At 31.6% G+C, this 14,385-nt stretch overlaps 3 protein-coding genes across 4 annotated transcripts; 2 read left to right on the top strand and 1 right to left on the bottom strand.

The window, feature by feature from the left end:
* Positions 1-1,068: 1,068 nt before the first annotated feature.
* Positions 1,069-8,818, top strand: LOC123887109 (cytochrome P450 71A1-like). Its single transcript, XM_045936402.1, has 2 exons — positions 1,069-2,001; positions 8,204-8,818. Exons 1-2 carry the CDS (start codon positions 1,069-1,071, stop codon positions 8,816-8,818), a joined length of 1,548 nt encoding a protein of 515 aa, XP_045792358.1.
* On the top strand, positions 6,233-8,357 carry LOC123887119 (cytochrome P450 71A1-like). Of its 2 annotated transcripts, none has more exons than XM_045936418.1 (2): positions 6,233-7,490; positions 8,220-8,357. In XM_045936418.1, exons 1-2 carry the CDS (start codon positions 6,555-6,557, stop codon positions 8,241-8,243), a joined length of 960 nt encoding a protein of 319 aa, XP_045792374.1. In that variant the 5' UTR covers positions 6,233-6,554; the 3' UTR covers positions 8,244-8,357. The 2 variants fall into 2 exon arrangements, with proteins under 2 accessions (XP_045792374.1, XP_045792367.1); XM_045936411.1 differs by having other exon boundaries at positions 6,496-7,490; positions 8,217-8,350.
* A 687-nt stretch (positions 8,819-9,505) lies between the features above and the next one.
* On the bottom strand, positions 9,506-13,939 carry LOC123887101 (bZIP transcription factor 29-like). Its single transcript, XM_045936391.1, has 5 exons — positions 13,625-13,939; positions 12,107-13,460; positions 11,868-12,000; positions 11,662-11,746; positions 9,506-10,254 (listed from the first exon to the last, which is right to left on the bottom strand). Exons 2-5 carry the CDS (start codon positions 13,261-13,263, stop codon positions 9,983-9,985), a joined length of 1,647 nt encoding a protein of 548 aa, XP_045792347.1. The 5' UTR covers positions 13,264-13,460; positions 13,625-13,939; the 3' UTR covers positions 9,506-9,982.
* Positions 13,940-14,385: the final 446 nt, after the last annotated feature.

Raw genomic sequence — 14,385 nt, 5'->3', positions numbered from 1 at the left:
GACTTTGGAATCATAAAAACTTGGAATAGATAAACGTAATAAAGGATTGCACCAAAAACAATGTCAGCTATTTAAGAAAACATTAAATGATTTGTAAAAAAAAAGAAAACATTAAATATGTATAATTTTCATTTCAATAAATATGAGGGTTCCACACGATTTTGAGGCACCACACGTGTTGAAAAAAAAAGAGGTGTTGGATTAAGGTAGTACTCCATCCGGACACAAATATAAACAAAAAAACTGTTTACGCGATGTTTAAGAAATTTAGTTAAGTGTATTTAATTTTCTTGATTTAATGCAAAACATGAGTTAAATTTACTATATTACCATTTTGAAAAGTGTAAAAGTGAAATAAATGCCTAAAATAAAATAGAATTAAATAAGGGTATATTAGGAATAGTAGTATTAATTAGTTTAAAAGTAGTTAACTTTTGCTTATAATAATGACCAAAATTTGAAGTGTTTTTTTGTTTATATTTGTGTCCGGAGGGAGTAAATAAAGAGGCCGATTAGGGTTAACAAAAATTAACGGATTTTTTTTTATAATTAAAATTAACGGATTTGGATTCTCTAAAGTCACAATTTCCTACATTTAAGCAAAATTTCAGGGCATTTTTTACAACACACATAAATGTATTTAAATATGTCATATTTTCTCTTTCTTAGTTAAAATTTGCTTGAATGTAGGTAAATTTAAGACTTTTGAATGTGGATAATCAAAATCTAAAATTAACAAAGCTTGAAAATAAGGTATTTAAGTTTGATGGAACACGCGATAAAATTGAAAGTTTGATGGCACACACAATAATCTCCGGCTCTCCGCAATATAGGTTATTTGACAGTTAAGTCTCACATTACTTAGAAAATTGAAAGTTAAATAATATATAAGTCAGATGACCCATAAACCTAATATCTTAAAGTTTTGTTTAAAAATGTAATGTCCAACTCATGATTGTTCTACGTTCAATGTGAATAATCTCCGGCTCTTACCAGTTGACCGCTCCATGTAAAACATGACGAGCTTATAAGTTTGGAAAATAAAGATGCAATTTGTAACGTTACATCATGGGGTTTCTTGTGCTTCTTTCTCTCTTGCCAATCTTTACTCTATTCATCATCATCCATATACTCAAATTAAAGAGTACTAGAAGAAAATCATCAATTCCACCACCAGGTCCTAAACCACTTCCTATAATTGGATATCTACACAAAATTGACCCTTCATCACCACATCAATCCCTATGGCAACTCTCCAAACACTATGGACCTATCATGTATTTGCACCTTGGCTATATCCCAACCTTAGTTGTTTCTTCATCAAAAATGGCAAAAGAAGTGATGCAAACACATGACCTTAAATTTGCAAGTAGACCATCTTTCCTAGGACTAAGAAAATTATCTTACAATTGCTTAGATTTGGCTTTTGCACCTTATAGCCCTTATTGGAAAGAAATGAAAAAACTTTGTGCTCTTCACCTCTTTAGCTCTCAACGTATTCATTCTTTTAGATCCATTAGAGAAAATGAAGTTGCCCAATTGATTCAAAAGTTGTCACAATATGTTGGTGATGAAAAAGGTGTGAATTTGAGTGAAACAATGATGTCATTCACAAATACACTTATATGTAAGATAGCTTTTGGGAAAAAATATGTTGTTGATTATGAGGAAGAAGTTGATTTGGGAAGTGAAAGGAGAAGTAGATTGCAAATTTTGCTTAATGAAGCTCAAGCTTTGTTGAGTGAATTTTATTTTTCAGATCATTTTCCTTTGTTTGGTTGGGTTGATAGAGTTAAAGGGACTCTTAGGAGGCTTGATAAAACTTTCAAGGAATTGGATTTGATATACCAAAGAGTCATTGATGATCATATGAATAATTTAGGAAGGCCTAAAAACAAGGAGCAAGAAGTAGTTGATATCATTGATATATTATTGCAAATGATGAATGATCACTCACTTTCTTTTGAGCTCACTCTTGACCACATCAAAGCTTTGCTTATGGTATGAAATTCATTCTTGTCTCATTGAAATCATTTGTCCTCTAGTTTTGGATTTTTTTTTTTTGGTTTCCCATGAGTTTTCCTTCAGCCTCCGTGTCACAATCTTGTTTTAGACACTATTTAGTACTAAATGTGGACCCCTTTTCCAACTGAAATTCGAATTTTGGTTCGTTTGTGTGAAACTAGTCAAATTTAAGAGAGTGATATTATTTAATATCTTAAAACTCATAAATCAAGCAAATCCACAATTTATCCTCTGAAATTATACGTATCAAGATTTAGATCTCTAAAAAACACTTAAAATTAAGGATATTTCACATAGTAATTACTTTTTCAACAAAATAATTTTTTACGTTTAAAAATATAAAATGCATAATTTTTAATACAAAATTATTATCGATAGTACACTAATAAGTGCATTGAAGACACATGTTACCTTTTCCCTTAAAATTATATCACTTACTAGTAAATTAGTCCCCGGATAATGTCAATATTTTTTTTTGAGTCAGGATCCGTTGACACCAACTAGTTTGACACCAAATGTTACACCTCTCAATAACGTTTTAACCGATATAAATTTTATAAAATCCACCGTTGGATTGAAAGTTTACATCATATAGATCATTTGTGTAAAATTTCAGACAAATCCAAAATCATTTGATATGCTATTGAGACACATAAAGATTAACGGCATTTAAAAAAATACAAAAACCGTTAATTTTGATGTATCTCAATAACATATCAAATGATTTTGGATTTATTTGAAATTTTACACAAATGATCTATATGATGTAAACTTTCAATCCAACGGTGGATTTTATAAAATTTATATCGGTTAAAACGTTATTGAGAGGTGTAACATTTGGTGTCAAACTAGTTGGTGTCAACGGATCCTGACTCTTTTTTTTTTGTTACGAAGGATAATGTCACTTATTGTCCCTTAAGGCAAAAAATTTCCATACACCATTTAATCATTTTTTTTTTTTGTCTATTCGTAGATTTCATGAGTGGAAATCCTCGATTGTTAAAACTTTAGGAGGAATTTGTGATTTACTCTCATATATCATATGCAGTGATGTAGTGAGTGCAAGTAACCAACAACTAATATCTTCTTGTTGCATCTCTTTCTCTAAAATAATATAATTCAATCAAATATGTAATTAATTGCAAAAGTATTAAAAGAGTAGTTTTTTAGGATTTTATAGAAAAGGATAATTTATTTTGTGTTTGTTTATATTATAGTAAAAATCACTAAAATAATCTTTTATTGATTTGAATACAACATGTAAAGTGATTTTTTATTCTGAAAAATCTCTTATTTGAGAAGCTACTCTTAGCTGCTTCTCATTTTTAGTTATTTTCTGATTATTTTTAGATTATGATTTTTTAAAAATCTGTAACAAACATATGCAAAATATTTTAAAGTGATTATTTTTATAAAAAAATGATTTTTTTTCTTTCTAAAATAAGCTATATAATAAACGTCCTTTAAGTTTTAAAATTCAATGGCTATATGACTATATATATATTTTATTTTTTTTTACATAATGACTATACATTAATTAAACTCACAAAATAATTATATATTTGCCAAAAATTCCTTTTACATGGATTTGGATCGTGTCCAATGCAACTAGGTGCAATTAGTCACATTTAGGCCGTTTCATCTTAATCAGTCCAAATTTTTATACAAAGTTTTATTATTTCACATAATCCGAATAAGATTTATATATGTTATTGTATTATTGTTATACAACTCAATTAGGAAATAATTTGAAAATTAGGGGGTGAGAAAAATCATGAGGAAGTTGAATTCATCCGTCTACATTTTCTATTTTAATGGTCCGTTTGTTTTGAATTTTTTTAAAGAAAAATCTATTTTTTTTCTTAAAAGAAATCATTTTATTATTTTGATAGTGTTTATTATAGAATTTTTAGAAAATCATTTTTAACCTTAAAATGAAAAGCTAATCCAAATATCTAATCAAATTTTTTTAACTGACGTGTAGGAGCTTCCCATTTAAATTTTTTTTTTTTAAATATTAAATAAAGTGAAACTAAATTTAGATTTTTATAAAAATCACTAAAAAAAAACTCTAAATTTTTTGAAAGCAAAATTATTTTTTGAAAGCTTAAACAAACGCACCCTAAACACATTCATATTATATATATGCAGAACATCTTTATAGGAGGAACTGACACAAGTGTGGCAACAGTGGTTTGGGCTATGACAGCATTGATGAACAATCCTAGAGTGATGAATAAGGTTCAAATGGAAATCAAAAACTTATATAAAGACAAAGATTTCATAAATGAAGATGATATTGAAAAACTACCTTATCTTAAATCAGTTGTGAAAGAGACATTGAGATTATTCCCTCCAGCACCATTACTATTGCCAAGAGAAACTACTCAAAATTGTAACATAGATGGCTATGAGATTAAACCAAAAACTCTAGTGTATGTTAATGCATGGGCCATAGGAAGAGATCCTGAGAATTGGAAAGATCCCGAAGAGTTTTATCCTGAAAGATTCTTTATGAGTTCAGTTGATTTTAAAGGAAATAATTTTGAGTTAATTCCATTTGGAAGTGGAAGAAGAATTTGTCCAGGAATCAACATGGGAGTACGCACTGTTGAGCTTTCACTTGCTAATCTTGTTCACTCTTTTGAATGGAAATTGCCTAATTGTTTTGATAAGGAACAAGTGTTGGATACACAAGTGAAACCAGGAATTGTTATGCATAAGAAAATTGATCTTTATCTTATTCCTAGGAAAATAAAACCATAGTCTTTTGTACTATTGGCACTATGTTATGTTATTTGCTTGCATCAAAGTTTCTATTATTTCTAGATGAATTGTTTTGGTTTCATTAGTAATTATTTAATTAATAAAAGAGATAAGTGTTTGTCTTAAAATCTACTATTAAATTGTTGTGGTGGGTGAAATGTCAAATAAGATCGAACTACACCATCTTTGGTCTTGAATAAAACTTGGTAGATTACTGGATATTTACCAACAATGAATTGGTCTAAGTGGTTAGAGTTTTGATCCTCTTAAAGTATTTGGTCAGGAGTTCGATTCCTGGCTTAAGCATATGGAGAAAATTCGATCAAAATGGAAGAACTTATCTTGTGTGCCCCACGGACCCCAACAGAAATTAGTCATCGTTAACGGCAATAGAAACTTCATATCAATATCATGTTAACCTAAAGAAAAAAATTATTGGATATTTGTAACCATAGATAAAATTCATTTAATGTTCAACATTGTTTTCCTTAAGCAACAATGATAAGCTTCGATCAAAGGTAAACCACAATATCTCACTTTTTTATCAAGTAATTTTAGTGGTTAGTTTTAAAGATGAATAAGTGAAGTATCCAACATTTAAACTTCTTCGGTTTCTCTATATATAATGTGATATTTGTATTGATTAAGTTAAGCTTGCTAGAGACTATTTCTCACTTCTATATATACACATAACAGTTTTTATCTTTTGAATTTAATCAAATAGTTATAATAGTTTTTTTTTTTTAAGTAGCTTAATGACTAAAATTTGATCTTTAAAATGAATAAGTGAGATATCTGGAGTACGAACTTCAATCGTTGCATATATAACGTGATTTTCCTGCTAACTGAGTTAAACTCAGTCTCAGAGGGACAATTTTTATTAGAATTCCAAATAAACTTTTAAAATATTACCAAATACAGATAATTATTTTCAAAAAATTGTTAATGGTCAACTTGTTTAATAGAAAGAGACAATTTTTTTTTTTATTTTAAAAAAATATTAGTATCAATAATTGAACCTGGACGTTCTTATGCTCCATCCATATCATAAAGTATATTATTGTAAAAAAATAATTAATGCTTTATTGGTTTTATAAAGTGGCAATTTTTTTTGTCTAATATTTTAGTGGTTAGAAATTTTACCTTAAAGATAAATAAGTGGTGTGTCCGAGGATTGAATTTTGATTCTTGCATAATATATATGATGTCCCTACCAACTGAATTATGCTCATGAGAAAAGTGACAATTCTATTGAGACAAATAAATATTATAAATGAGATTTTTTTTTTTTACAATAAATGAGATATTATAAATGAGATACTTTTTATGAAATGAAAGTAGTGTTATTTTGATGGCGGAACTCATACCCCTTGACTTTGGGTGTGGATTGTCTACAGCAAAAAATCAACACAATTATATGTAGTTTTTAATCTGGAATGATAATATTGAATTGAACACATAAAATTAAAAACTACTCTTTTCGTAACACTTTATAAGTAAAAATATACTTTTTAGGTTCATTGTATATTTAATGTATCTAGTCTATATTATGAATCAGATAAATTAAATATACAATGAACCTGAAAGTGTATTTTTTCATATAAAGTGTTACGGAGGAAGTATGTCTTTTAAATCAAAACAATCTTAGCCTTTAATTTTAGATTAGGCAGCCGACATTATAAAGTGCTTATGTTAAATTTCCCCTATAACATGAAGAGTCTTATAAATTTGGAAGATAGAGGTGGAGTTTGTAAGGTTGCATCATGTGGTTTCTTGTGCTTCTTTCTCTGTTGCCAATCTTTATTCTATTTATCATCCATATACACAAAACAAAGAGTACTAGAAGAACATCATTAATTCCACCAGGTCCTAAACCACTTCCTATAATTGGAAATCTACACCAAATTGACCCTTCATCACCACATCACTCCTTATGGCAACTTTCCAAACATTATGGACCTATCATGTCTTTGCACCTTGGCTATATCCCAACCTTAGTTGTTTCTTCATCAAAAATGGCAAAAGAAGTGTTGCAAACCCATGACCTTAAATTTGCAAGTAGACCAGCTTTCCTAGGACTAAGAAAATTGTCTTACAATTGTTTAGATTTGGCTTTTGCACCTTATAGCCCTTATTGGAAAGAAATGAAAAAACTTTGTGTTCTTCATCTATTTAGCTCTCAACGTGTTCATTCTTTTAGACCCATTAGAGAAAATGAAGTGGTCCAATTGATTCAAAAGTTGTCACAATATGATGGTGATGAAAAAGGTGTTAACTTAAGTGAAAAAATGATGTCTTTCACAAATACACTTATATGTAAGATAGCTTTAGGGAAAAAATATGTTTTTGATTATGAGGAAGAAGTTGAATTGGGAAGTGAACAAAGGAGAAGTAAATTGCAAATTTTGCTTAATGAAGCTCAAGCTTTGTTAACTGAATTTTACTTTTCAGATCATTTTCCTTTGTTAGGTTGGGTTGATAAAGTCAAAGGAACTATTTGGAGGCTTGACAAAACTTTCAAGGAATTGGATTTGATATACCAAAGAGTCATTGATGATCATATGGATAATTTAGCAAGGCCTAAAAGCAAGGAACAAGTGGCTGATATCATTGATATATTATTGCAGATGATGAATGATCAATCACTTCATTCACTTTCTTTTGAGCTCACTTTTGACCACATCAAAGCTTTGCTTATGGTATGAACACATCCTTATCTCATTGAAATCATTTGTCCTCTAGTTTTGGATTTCGTTTTTGTTTCCCACAAGTTTGCTTAAACTTTCAATCTAATATTCACGACTTGTACACCGTGAAAAACTTAGTGAAGTCTTTCACCCTAGACTTGACATCGGCCTCTGTGGTACAATCTTGTTTTAGGCACTATTTTGTACTAAACATGGCACTATTTAGTCAATTCTATTAGGTCTGGCTCTTCATGGGATCATCTACCACTATTGTAGAGCTCTTAATTTAAGAGAGCGAAATCATTTGAGTTCTTAAAACTCAATAAATCGTGTAAATCAACAATTTGTCCTCTAAAATAGTAGGGATCGGTATTTACACACGTGAAATTTCCTAATAGGCAAAAAAGACCCCTATTTTAAATTATGTGTTACAATTTAATGACTATATATTGATTAGACTCACAAAATGATTATTTATGTGCCTAAAATCATTTTCATATGGATTTAGATCGTGTGCAGCGTGACTCCATGTAGTTAGTGACATTTGGACTGTCCCATACAAATAAGTTTTATATATATTGTTGTATTATTGTTATACTACTCAATTAGAAAATAATTTGAGAATTAGGGGGTGAGAAAAATCATGAGTATTTTCAATTCCTCCTTCTGCATCTTCTATTTTATTAAACAAGATGATATATGAATTAATAGTTAAGTTTATGCAGAACATTTTTTTAGCAGGAACAGACACAAGTTCAGCAATAGTGGTTTGGGCTATGACAGCATTGATGAACAATCCTAGAGTGATGAATAAGGTTCAAATGGAAATCAGAAACTTATATGAAGATAAAGATTTCTTAAATGAAGATGATATTGAAAAGCTTCTTTATCTTAAATCAGTGGTGAAAGAAACAATGAGATTATTCCCTCCATCACCACTACTAGTGCCAAGAGAAACAATGGAAAATTGTAACATAGATGGCTATGAGATTAAACCAAAAACTCTGGTGTATGTTAATGCATGGGCCATAGGAAGAGATCCTGAGGATTGGGAAGACCCCGAAGAGTTTTATCCTGAAAGATTCGTTACGAGTTCGGTGGATTTTAAAGGGAAGAATTTTGAGTTGATTCCATTTGGAAGTGGAAGAAGAATGTGTCCTGCAATGAACATGGGAGTGCTCACTGTTGAGCTTTCACTCGCTAATCTTCTGCACTCTTTTGATTGGAAATTACCTAATGGTTTTGATAAGGAACAAGTGTTGGATACACAAGTCAAACCAGGAATCACTATGCATAAGAAAATTGATCTTTATCTTGTTCCAAAGAAAAGAAAATCATAAGTGTTGTACTTTTGACAATTTGTTGGAGGTTTTTGCCTTCGGTTCATGCATTTATAAAGTTGGTACGCCCATAATCGTTGGATGAAGACCAAACGGTTCATATTTCAAGTCAACCTGTTTGTAAAATCAAGAAAATTGCTTGCGTCAAAGTTTCTACTATTTCTACATCAATTTTTTTTTTTGTTTTAATTAGTAATTTTGGAATTATTAATATGTATAAAGTGATTAAAAGAGACTCTTGTAACATGCTTTCGTCTTATCTTATAATGTTAGTACTGATCAATGTGATGTTTTATTAATAAATAGATCATTTCATTAGGAAAAAAAAAAAGTAATCCTATTTCTAAAATTTGTTTAAATTGTAGTTGCTAACAAAGAGACGAGAGACTTTTAAAGTGAATAATTGTTAGCTTTTTATTTTTTTGACAAATTGTTACAGTAGCTTTTTCTGGAAACAGTGGAAATGTTAAAATAATTGTTTACATTATTTTGAGAAATGCATCATGTCTAGTTAACATTTCATCAAATATCCTGAGAAGAACCAGATAGGGACTCTTCCTAATCCGAGTTTAAGATGGAATAAGACTTTCACAACCGTATTTAACGGTGACTAATTTCCATCGAAAACTTGTTAAACACATAGGACAGATTACCTACTTCTAATCGATTCTTTTTCATACACAAGAATCAGAGATCAAACTCCTAACAACTTGCCATTCAAAAACAAGTTGAGATAAATACTTAGATTCTTACTACCACATTCCTCCATACACATTTTGCCATTAAAAAACAAACTGCCCAAAAATAAACTTAGTAGCAGCCAAAACTTGGGTGCTAATAACATAATGAAAGGCTTATCCTCATAAAAAGATCCAGAATTCAATAAGGAATGGGGAACAAGACCAATAGGTGTCTAGACTAACATAAAAAAACATTCCCAGTATACATGGGTGAAATAAATTATTTAGAAGGAATTTTTTTATAAGCTAAAGTCTAAAGATAATGAACAGGCCTATATAGGCAAGCAAACTGATATAGTTCACTGCTTCTATACATATAACTGATTATATGCCATCAGCTCCATATAAAAGAATATATTTTGAAGAGTATGAATCAAGAGCAACCACATATCATGAATTGCTTATATACCTTTTACTGCAATCATTATGCAGTAGTTTTCCCATTCTGATGCTTGGATTGGAATTCATGATTGCGTTGAATATGCTGCTGTGACTGAGTCTGTGTTTCTTCCTGAGATTGGCTGTTCTGTGGTTGAAAATTTCTAAGCTGGGTAGGTTGCTGATGCTGTGATTGGAACATTTGTTGGTTAAGAGCAAGCTGTCGAGCCATGAGACTCGACAAGAGGGATTCTCCACCTAGTTCTGCTACAGTGCGTCTTAAGCGCCGGACTTCAGCATCCAAAGTTTCATTCAGAGCTGTCAAAATAAGAACATAAATTATTAGATAGCTAAATATTTGGTCGGGTGAAGATATTCAATTCCTGCACAAAATCAAGGCAGTGCAGTGCTTGTGAATAAGGGATGGTGGTGACATGGAGGTATACAAAAACAAGTTAAAGCTGCTAAAACTATGTTACTAGTGTCTGGAAGTTATAGAATTTTATAGTGTATAATAATGATAATAAAATCTAATGATGAAAACCGCTGATAAACGTTGGAAGCAACAAAAAATTTGTGGTAATAATGGTCAATTTATGTTTTTACGACTACTTTCCATTAAATATCAAAGCAACAAAGATTAAAAAAAAATCTGTGGTAATTTTGCATGTACAAGAAAAAGGAGCATTTGAACCATTACTACCAGATCCCCCTTCCCAGTAAAGTTTTTCTCTCTTACGTCTTTCAGCATCAACAACAATAAACGAGACCATGTCCAGAGGCAGAATTAAGACAATATAAGACTAAAACTAAAAAGATAAGAATGCTGATATGAATGAATAGTCGCGCAAGACAAAACAGGATTAGGAATAGGAAATTGAGATAACCCTCATTGTAGAAAGGATGGTAGAATCTAATCTTAGGTGGATATAGGAGAAGGCCCATAGAAGGACCACTAAGGAAGGTTGACCAACTGAAAGATGGTCATAAGTATAATAATTAAGGGTAGCAAGAGACCAAGTACAACTAAAGGCCAAACCATAAAGAAAATTTATAGGTAAACAGTGTTGTCAAATAGCAGAGCTATTGTGTAGCGGAATTCAACAAATCGTTAATGGCCGCTGATATGCTACTTAGTACAAGGTGCTTTCATATGGCGGCTATAGTGGTGCAATAGCACTGTAGCATAGCAGAATTTGAACAAACTGCTGTTTTCAGCGATTCGCGATTGACAACAACACTTACGGTTAACAATTTATTATTGAACTTAATGCATGATACTAAGATGGAGAATTATGACGTCATTTGATCCATATGGCCGATCACATAAAGTAGAATAAGACTACATTATTGTCGTTGCTATTGTACATGGCAGAAGTCTAAAACAAGATTACATTCAAACATTTTGTATATGTCGTTTTTAAAGAGGTTATAACACACAAACAAGAACTTCAGAACAACATGGTATTCAAAAAACAAGAGCTTCAGAAAACACCGTATTCAAACACCAAAGTATGTTTTACAGTAAATACCAAATAGTGTTATTCGACATAAAATCCATCCATATAAAAAAGATCAGATATCCTTAAGCATGGTATGTATGCAAGTTATTTCTGTACAAAAATTAGCACTTCAAGACAATAGTTTTCACTTCACAGGGAGGAATAAGTTACAACAGATTTATGCTAACTAATTGTATAGTAGGAGGAAAATGCACACACGTACCATCTTTCAGTTGGGACTGCTGTTCCATGGATTGAAGCCTCAATTTGTACTCGTTATTCGCATTTTTAAGCTCTGAATTATCCATCTGGAGACAAGTACAATAAAGCGGAGAATGAATGAATACTAGCATACATGATATATGGCAATAAAATATAATTAACAAACTGAAGAAAAGGGAATATCAGCTCAACTCAGTTGATAAGCACCTGTAATTTGGTAAACTGAGTAGACAGTGTAGTAGTCTCTGTCTGAAGAGTTTGGACCTTGTGCTCCAATTCAGAAATGTATCGCATCTTCCGCTCCTTTGAGCGAGCAGCTGATAGACGATTGGCCAAAATCCTAGAAGAAAATTCAACATTTATGATGAGTCATTATAGTTTTACCTTTTTCATATTTTTCCAAAAGAAAGACACGGAAATATGGGAAACGAAAAGACAATTCATACCTCTTTGCGCGCTTGGGATCAGACGCGGCAATTTCAGCAAGCTTATCATTTTCCATTATTTTCTTGATTTCCTGTGAGCTGAATTCACCATTTCCAAACTCCATGCTGATTTCTGGTGTTTTACAACCATCCATTGAATTGCTTGGCGAGTGTTGACCAGCTTGACTTTGTAAAGGAGGAAGCTTAGGCGATCCATCTTCAAACTGAAAATTTCCAATAGAACTGTCCAATGAGAAACTTCTCCTATGCCGACTACCCGGCGCAATATCTCCATTAGAATTTCTCTTGACTCCTTCCCTCCTCTCATCTGAACCGCTTGAACTTGCACCCTTAGCACCTATTCCTTTTACATTTACATGACTCTCAGCTTCATTATCACTGCTTTCAACAGTCTTCGAACCACTAGTTCTGCTATCTTCCATACCGGAAAAACTCATATTATGCATATTCTCCAAATTCATGTAAGCAGTAAACAAATCATCCATTGTATCCTCTTTCTTCCCATCAAAAATCTCTCCCCTAAACCCATCAACACTATCCCTACCCTTCAACACCAACTGAACCGGCTTCTCATAACCCGATTTCTCTCCTCCAGAAACCAAATTTCGACGATCACCCACCAACTGAGGGACAGAGTTAACGAATTCCGATATCCCTAAAGGCGAATCACTGCTAGAGCGTCTATGCCCTTTACGAGGGGGAAGACAAAGACCATGTTGAACAGCATGACCGCGGCTAGGCGAAGGTGCATGAGAGACACCAAAGTTTTCCTCCATAGAAATATCTTTCGAACCCGAATCAGAAAAAGGATTGGAACTTACAGGAGGGTAAACTGAAGGACTCAAAGGAGGCAAGGAAAATGAATCAAGAGAGAAAAAAGTTGGCTGAGATGAAGACCTAGAATGACTTTGGGATTGTGAGCCTATAAATTGGGGATAAGGAGATGAAGGTTTAGGTGATAAACTAGTATTGGTATTAGGATATGAAGGTGGTATACCAAGACCAGAACTTTTATGATTTTCAGGAAAACCCATTTGATTAATTTGATTAATAGGCATAGAATTCAACCTAATTGGGGGTTTGGCAGATGCACCTAAAGAAGAACTAAATGTATGAATATTTTTTTGATTATTACCACTTTGATCAAAACCTTCCATTCATTCACACATTAAATCAAACACTTAACAATCACTATAACCTTTCAACTCTAAAAAACACCAACAACAACTACTACTAATCAATCAAATAATCAAGAATAATCAAGAAGTAATCAAGAACCAGAAAAATCAACCAAACCTCAAACTGCAACAAATGATTGATGAAAAGCTTGCACTAATTACAGCAGATTATGAACCTGGTCATAGTTAGCAGCAAAAGGATTAAAAGGTAAAAAAATGGAAAAAAAGTTGAAAAAAAAATGATTTTTTTTGGAAAACCCTATCTTGTACAATCCAATATGATAAAGACTTATCACTAATTAATCTTGAAGGTGAAGCATAATAGAGAGAAGAGTATTACATAAGCATGAAAATCTCAACGGTGGTGAAGAAAAGACATAGATATGAACAACATCAACGGTTGAAAAAGTGCTGAAGTGTGTTTTTTCTGAGAGAATTTTGTTGTTTTTTCTGAAATTCTGATAATGACAATATATAAATGGTTTTTTTATTTTGCGTGTCAATTTCATGGGACGCGGATAATTTATTTATTTTCCTTAATTTGCGCCTTGTTTTCTTTTTCTGTGTTTCTTTTTATTTTTTTGTTTTCTATTTTATTTTGATGATGATGATATAATGATCTAGATTATTCTTTGTTTGTTTGAACGTCCATGATGATAAGTCAGCTTAATTTGACTATAGCTTTTCACGGTATTAGTAGTAGTAGGTAAACGCGTTTTCACACGTCACCTACAAAGAATCGCTTATCCATCACCGCTTCACGTGATTTACATTATCTTACAAATTGTTAATTGCACTTTGATCCTTTTAGGGTTTATTTTAAGTACTATGTTAGTATTAGTGATCGAACCTAGGATTGAGACTCGGTTTTATAATTTCTTTAAGGTTTCTTCTTATCACATCAATCGAGTTACTAATGTTGAATGATTTTTTAGGTAAAAATGATTGAAGTGAAATTTTTTTCGAAAAATTCGGAGTCAGTTTTAATCTAAGTTAGTTTGGAAGTGCTAAATAGTACGGATAATTTATCTCGAAAAACGATAAGAATATGATGTGTCGTAGTTTCTGTAAGGAAAAAAAAATTCTTTGTTTGGTGGAGTT

Source organism: Trifolium pratense, linkage group LG1 (genome assembly GCF_020283565.1).
Source record: "Trifolium pratense cultivar HEN17-A07 linkage group LG1, ARS_RC_1.1, whole genome shotgun sequence".
Lineage (NCBI taxonomy): Eukaryota > Viridiplantae > Streptophyta > Magnoliopsida > Fabales > Fabaceae > Trifolium > Trifolium pratense.
The sequence above is the reverse complement of the archived record's forward strand: the minus strand, read 5'-3'. Positions and strand labels throughout refer to the sequence as shown.

What these genes read in the sequence shown, in the direction of transcription:
- LOC123887109 (XM_045936402.1), top strand. Translation starts at nt 1,069, where the DNA reads ATGGGGTTTCTTGTGCTTCTTTCTCTCTTGCCAATCTTTACTCTATTC. An exon ending in ACATCAAAGCTTTGCTTATG is followed by an intron (nt 2,002 to 8,203) that starts GTATGAAATTCA and finishes AAGTTTATGCAG; the next exon opens with AACATTTTTTTAGCAGGAAC.
- LOC123887119 (XM_045936411.1), top strand. Translation starts at nt 6,555, where the DNA reads ATGTGGTTTCTTGTGCTTCTTTCTCTGTTGCCAATCTTTATTCTATTT. An exon ending in ACATCAAAGCTTTGCTTATG is followed by an intron (nt 7,491 to 8,216) that starts GTATGAACACAT and finishes ACATTTTTTTAG; the next exon opens with CAGGAACAGACACAAGTTCA.
- LOC123887101 (XM_045936391.1), bottom strand. Translation starts at nt 13,263, where the DNA reads ATGGAAGGTTTTGATCAAAGTGGTAATAATCAAAAAAATATTCATACA. An exon ending in GATCCCAAGCGCGCAAAGAG is followed by an intron (nt 12,001 to 12,106) that starts GTATGAATTGTC and finishes ATTTTCTTCTAG; the next exon opens with GATTTTGGCCAATCGTCTAT. An exon ending in CTCAGTTTACCAAATTACAG is followed by an intron (nt 11,747 to 11,867) that starts GTGCTTATCAAC and finishes ACTTGTCTCCAG; the next exon opens with ATGGATAATTCAGAGCTTAA.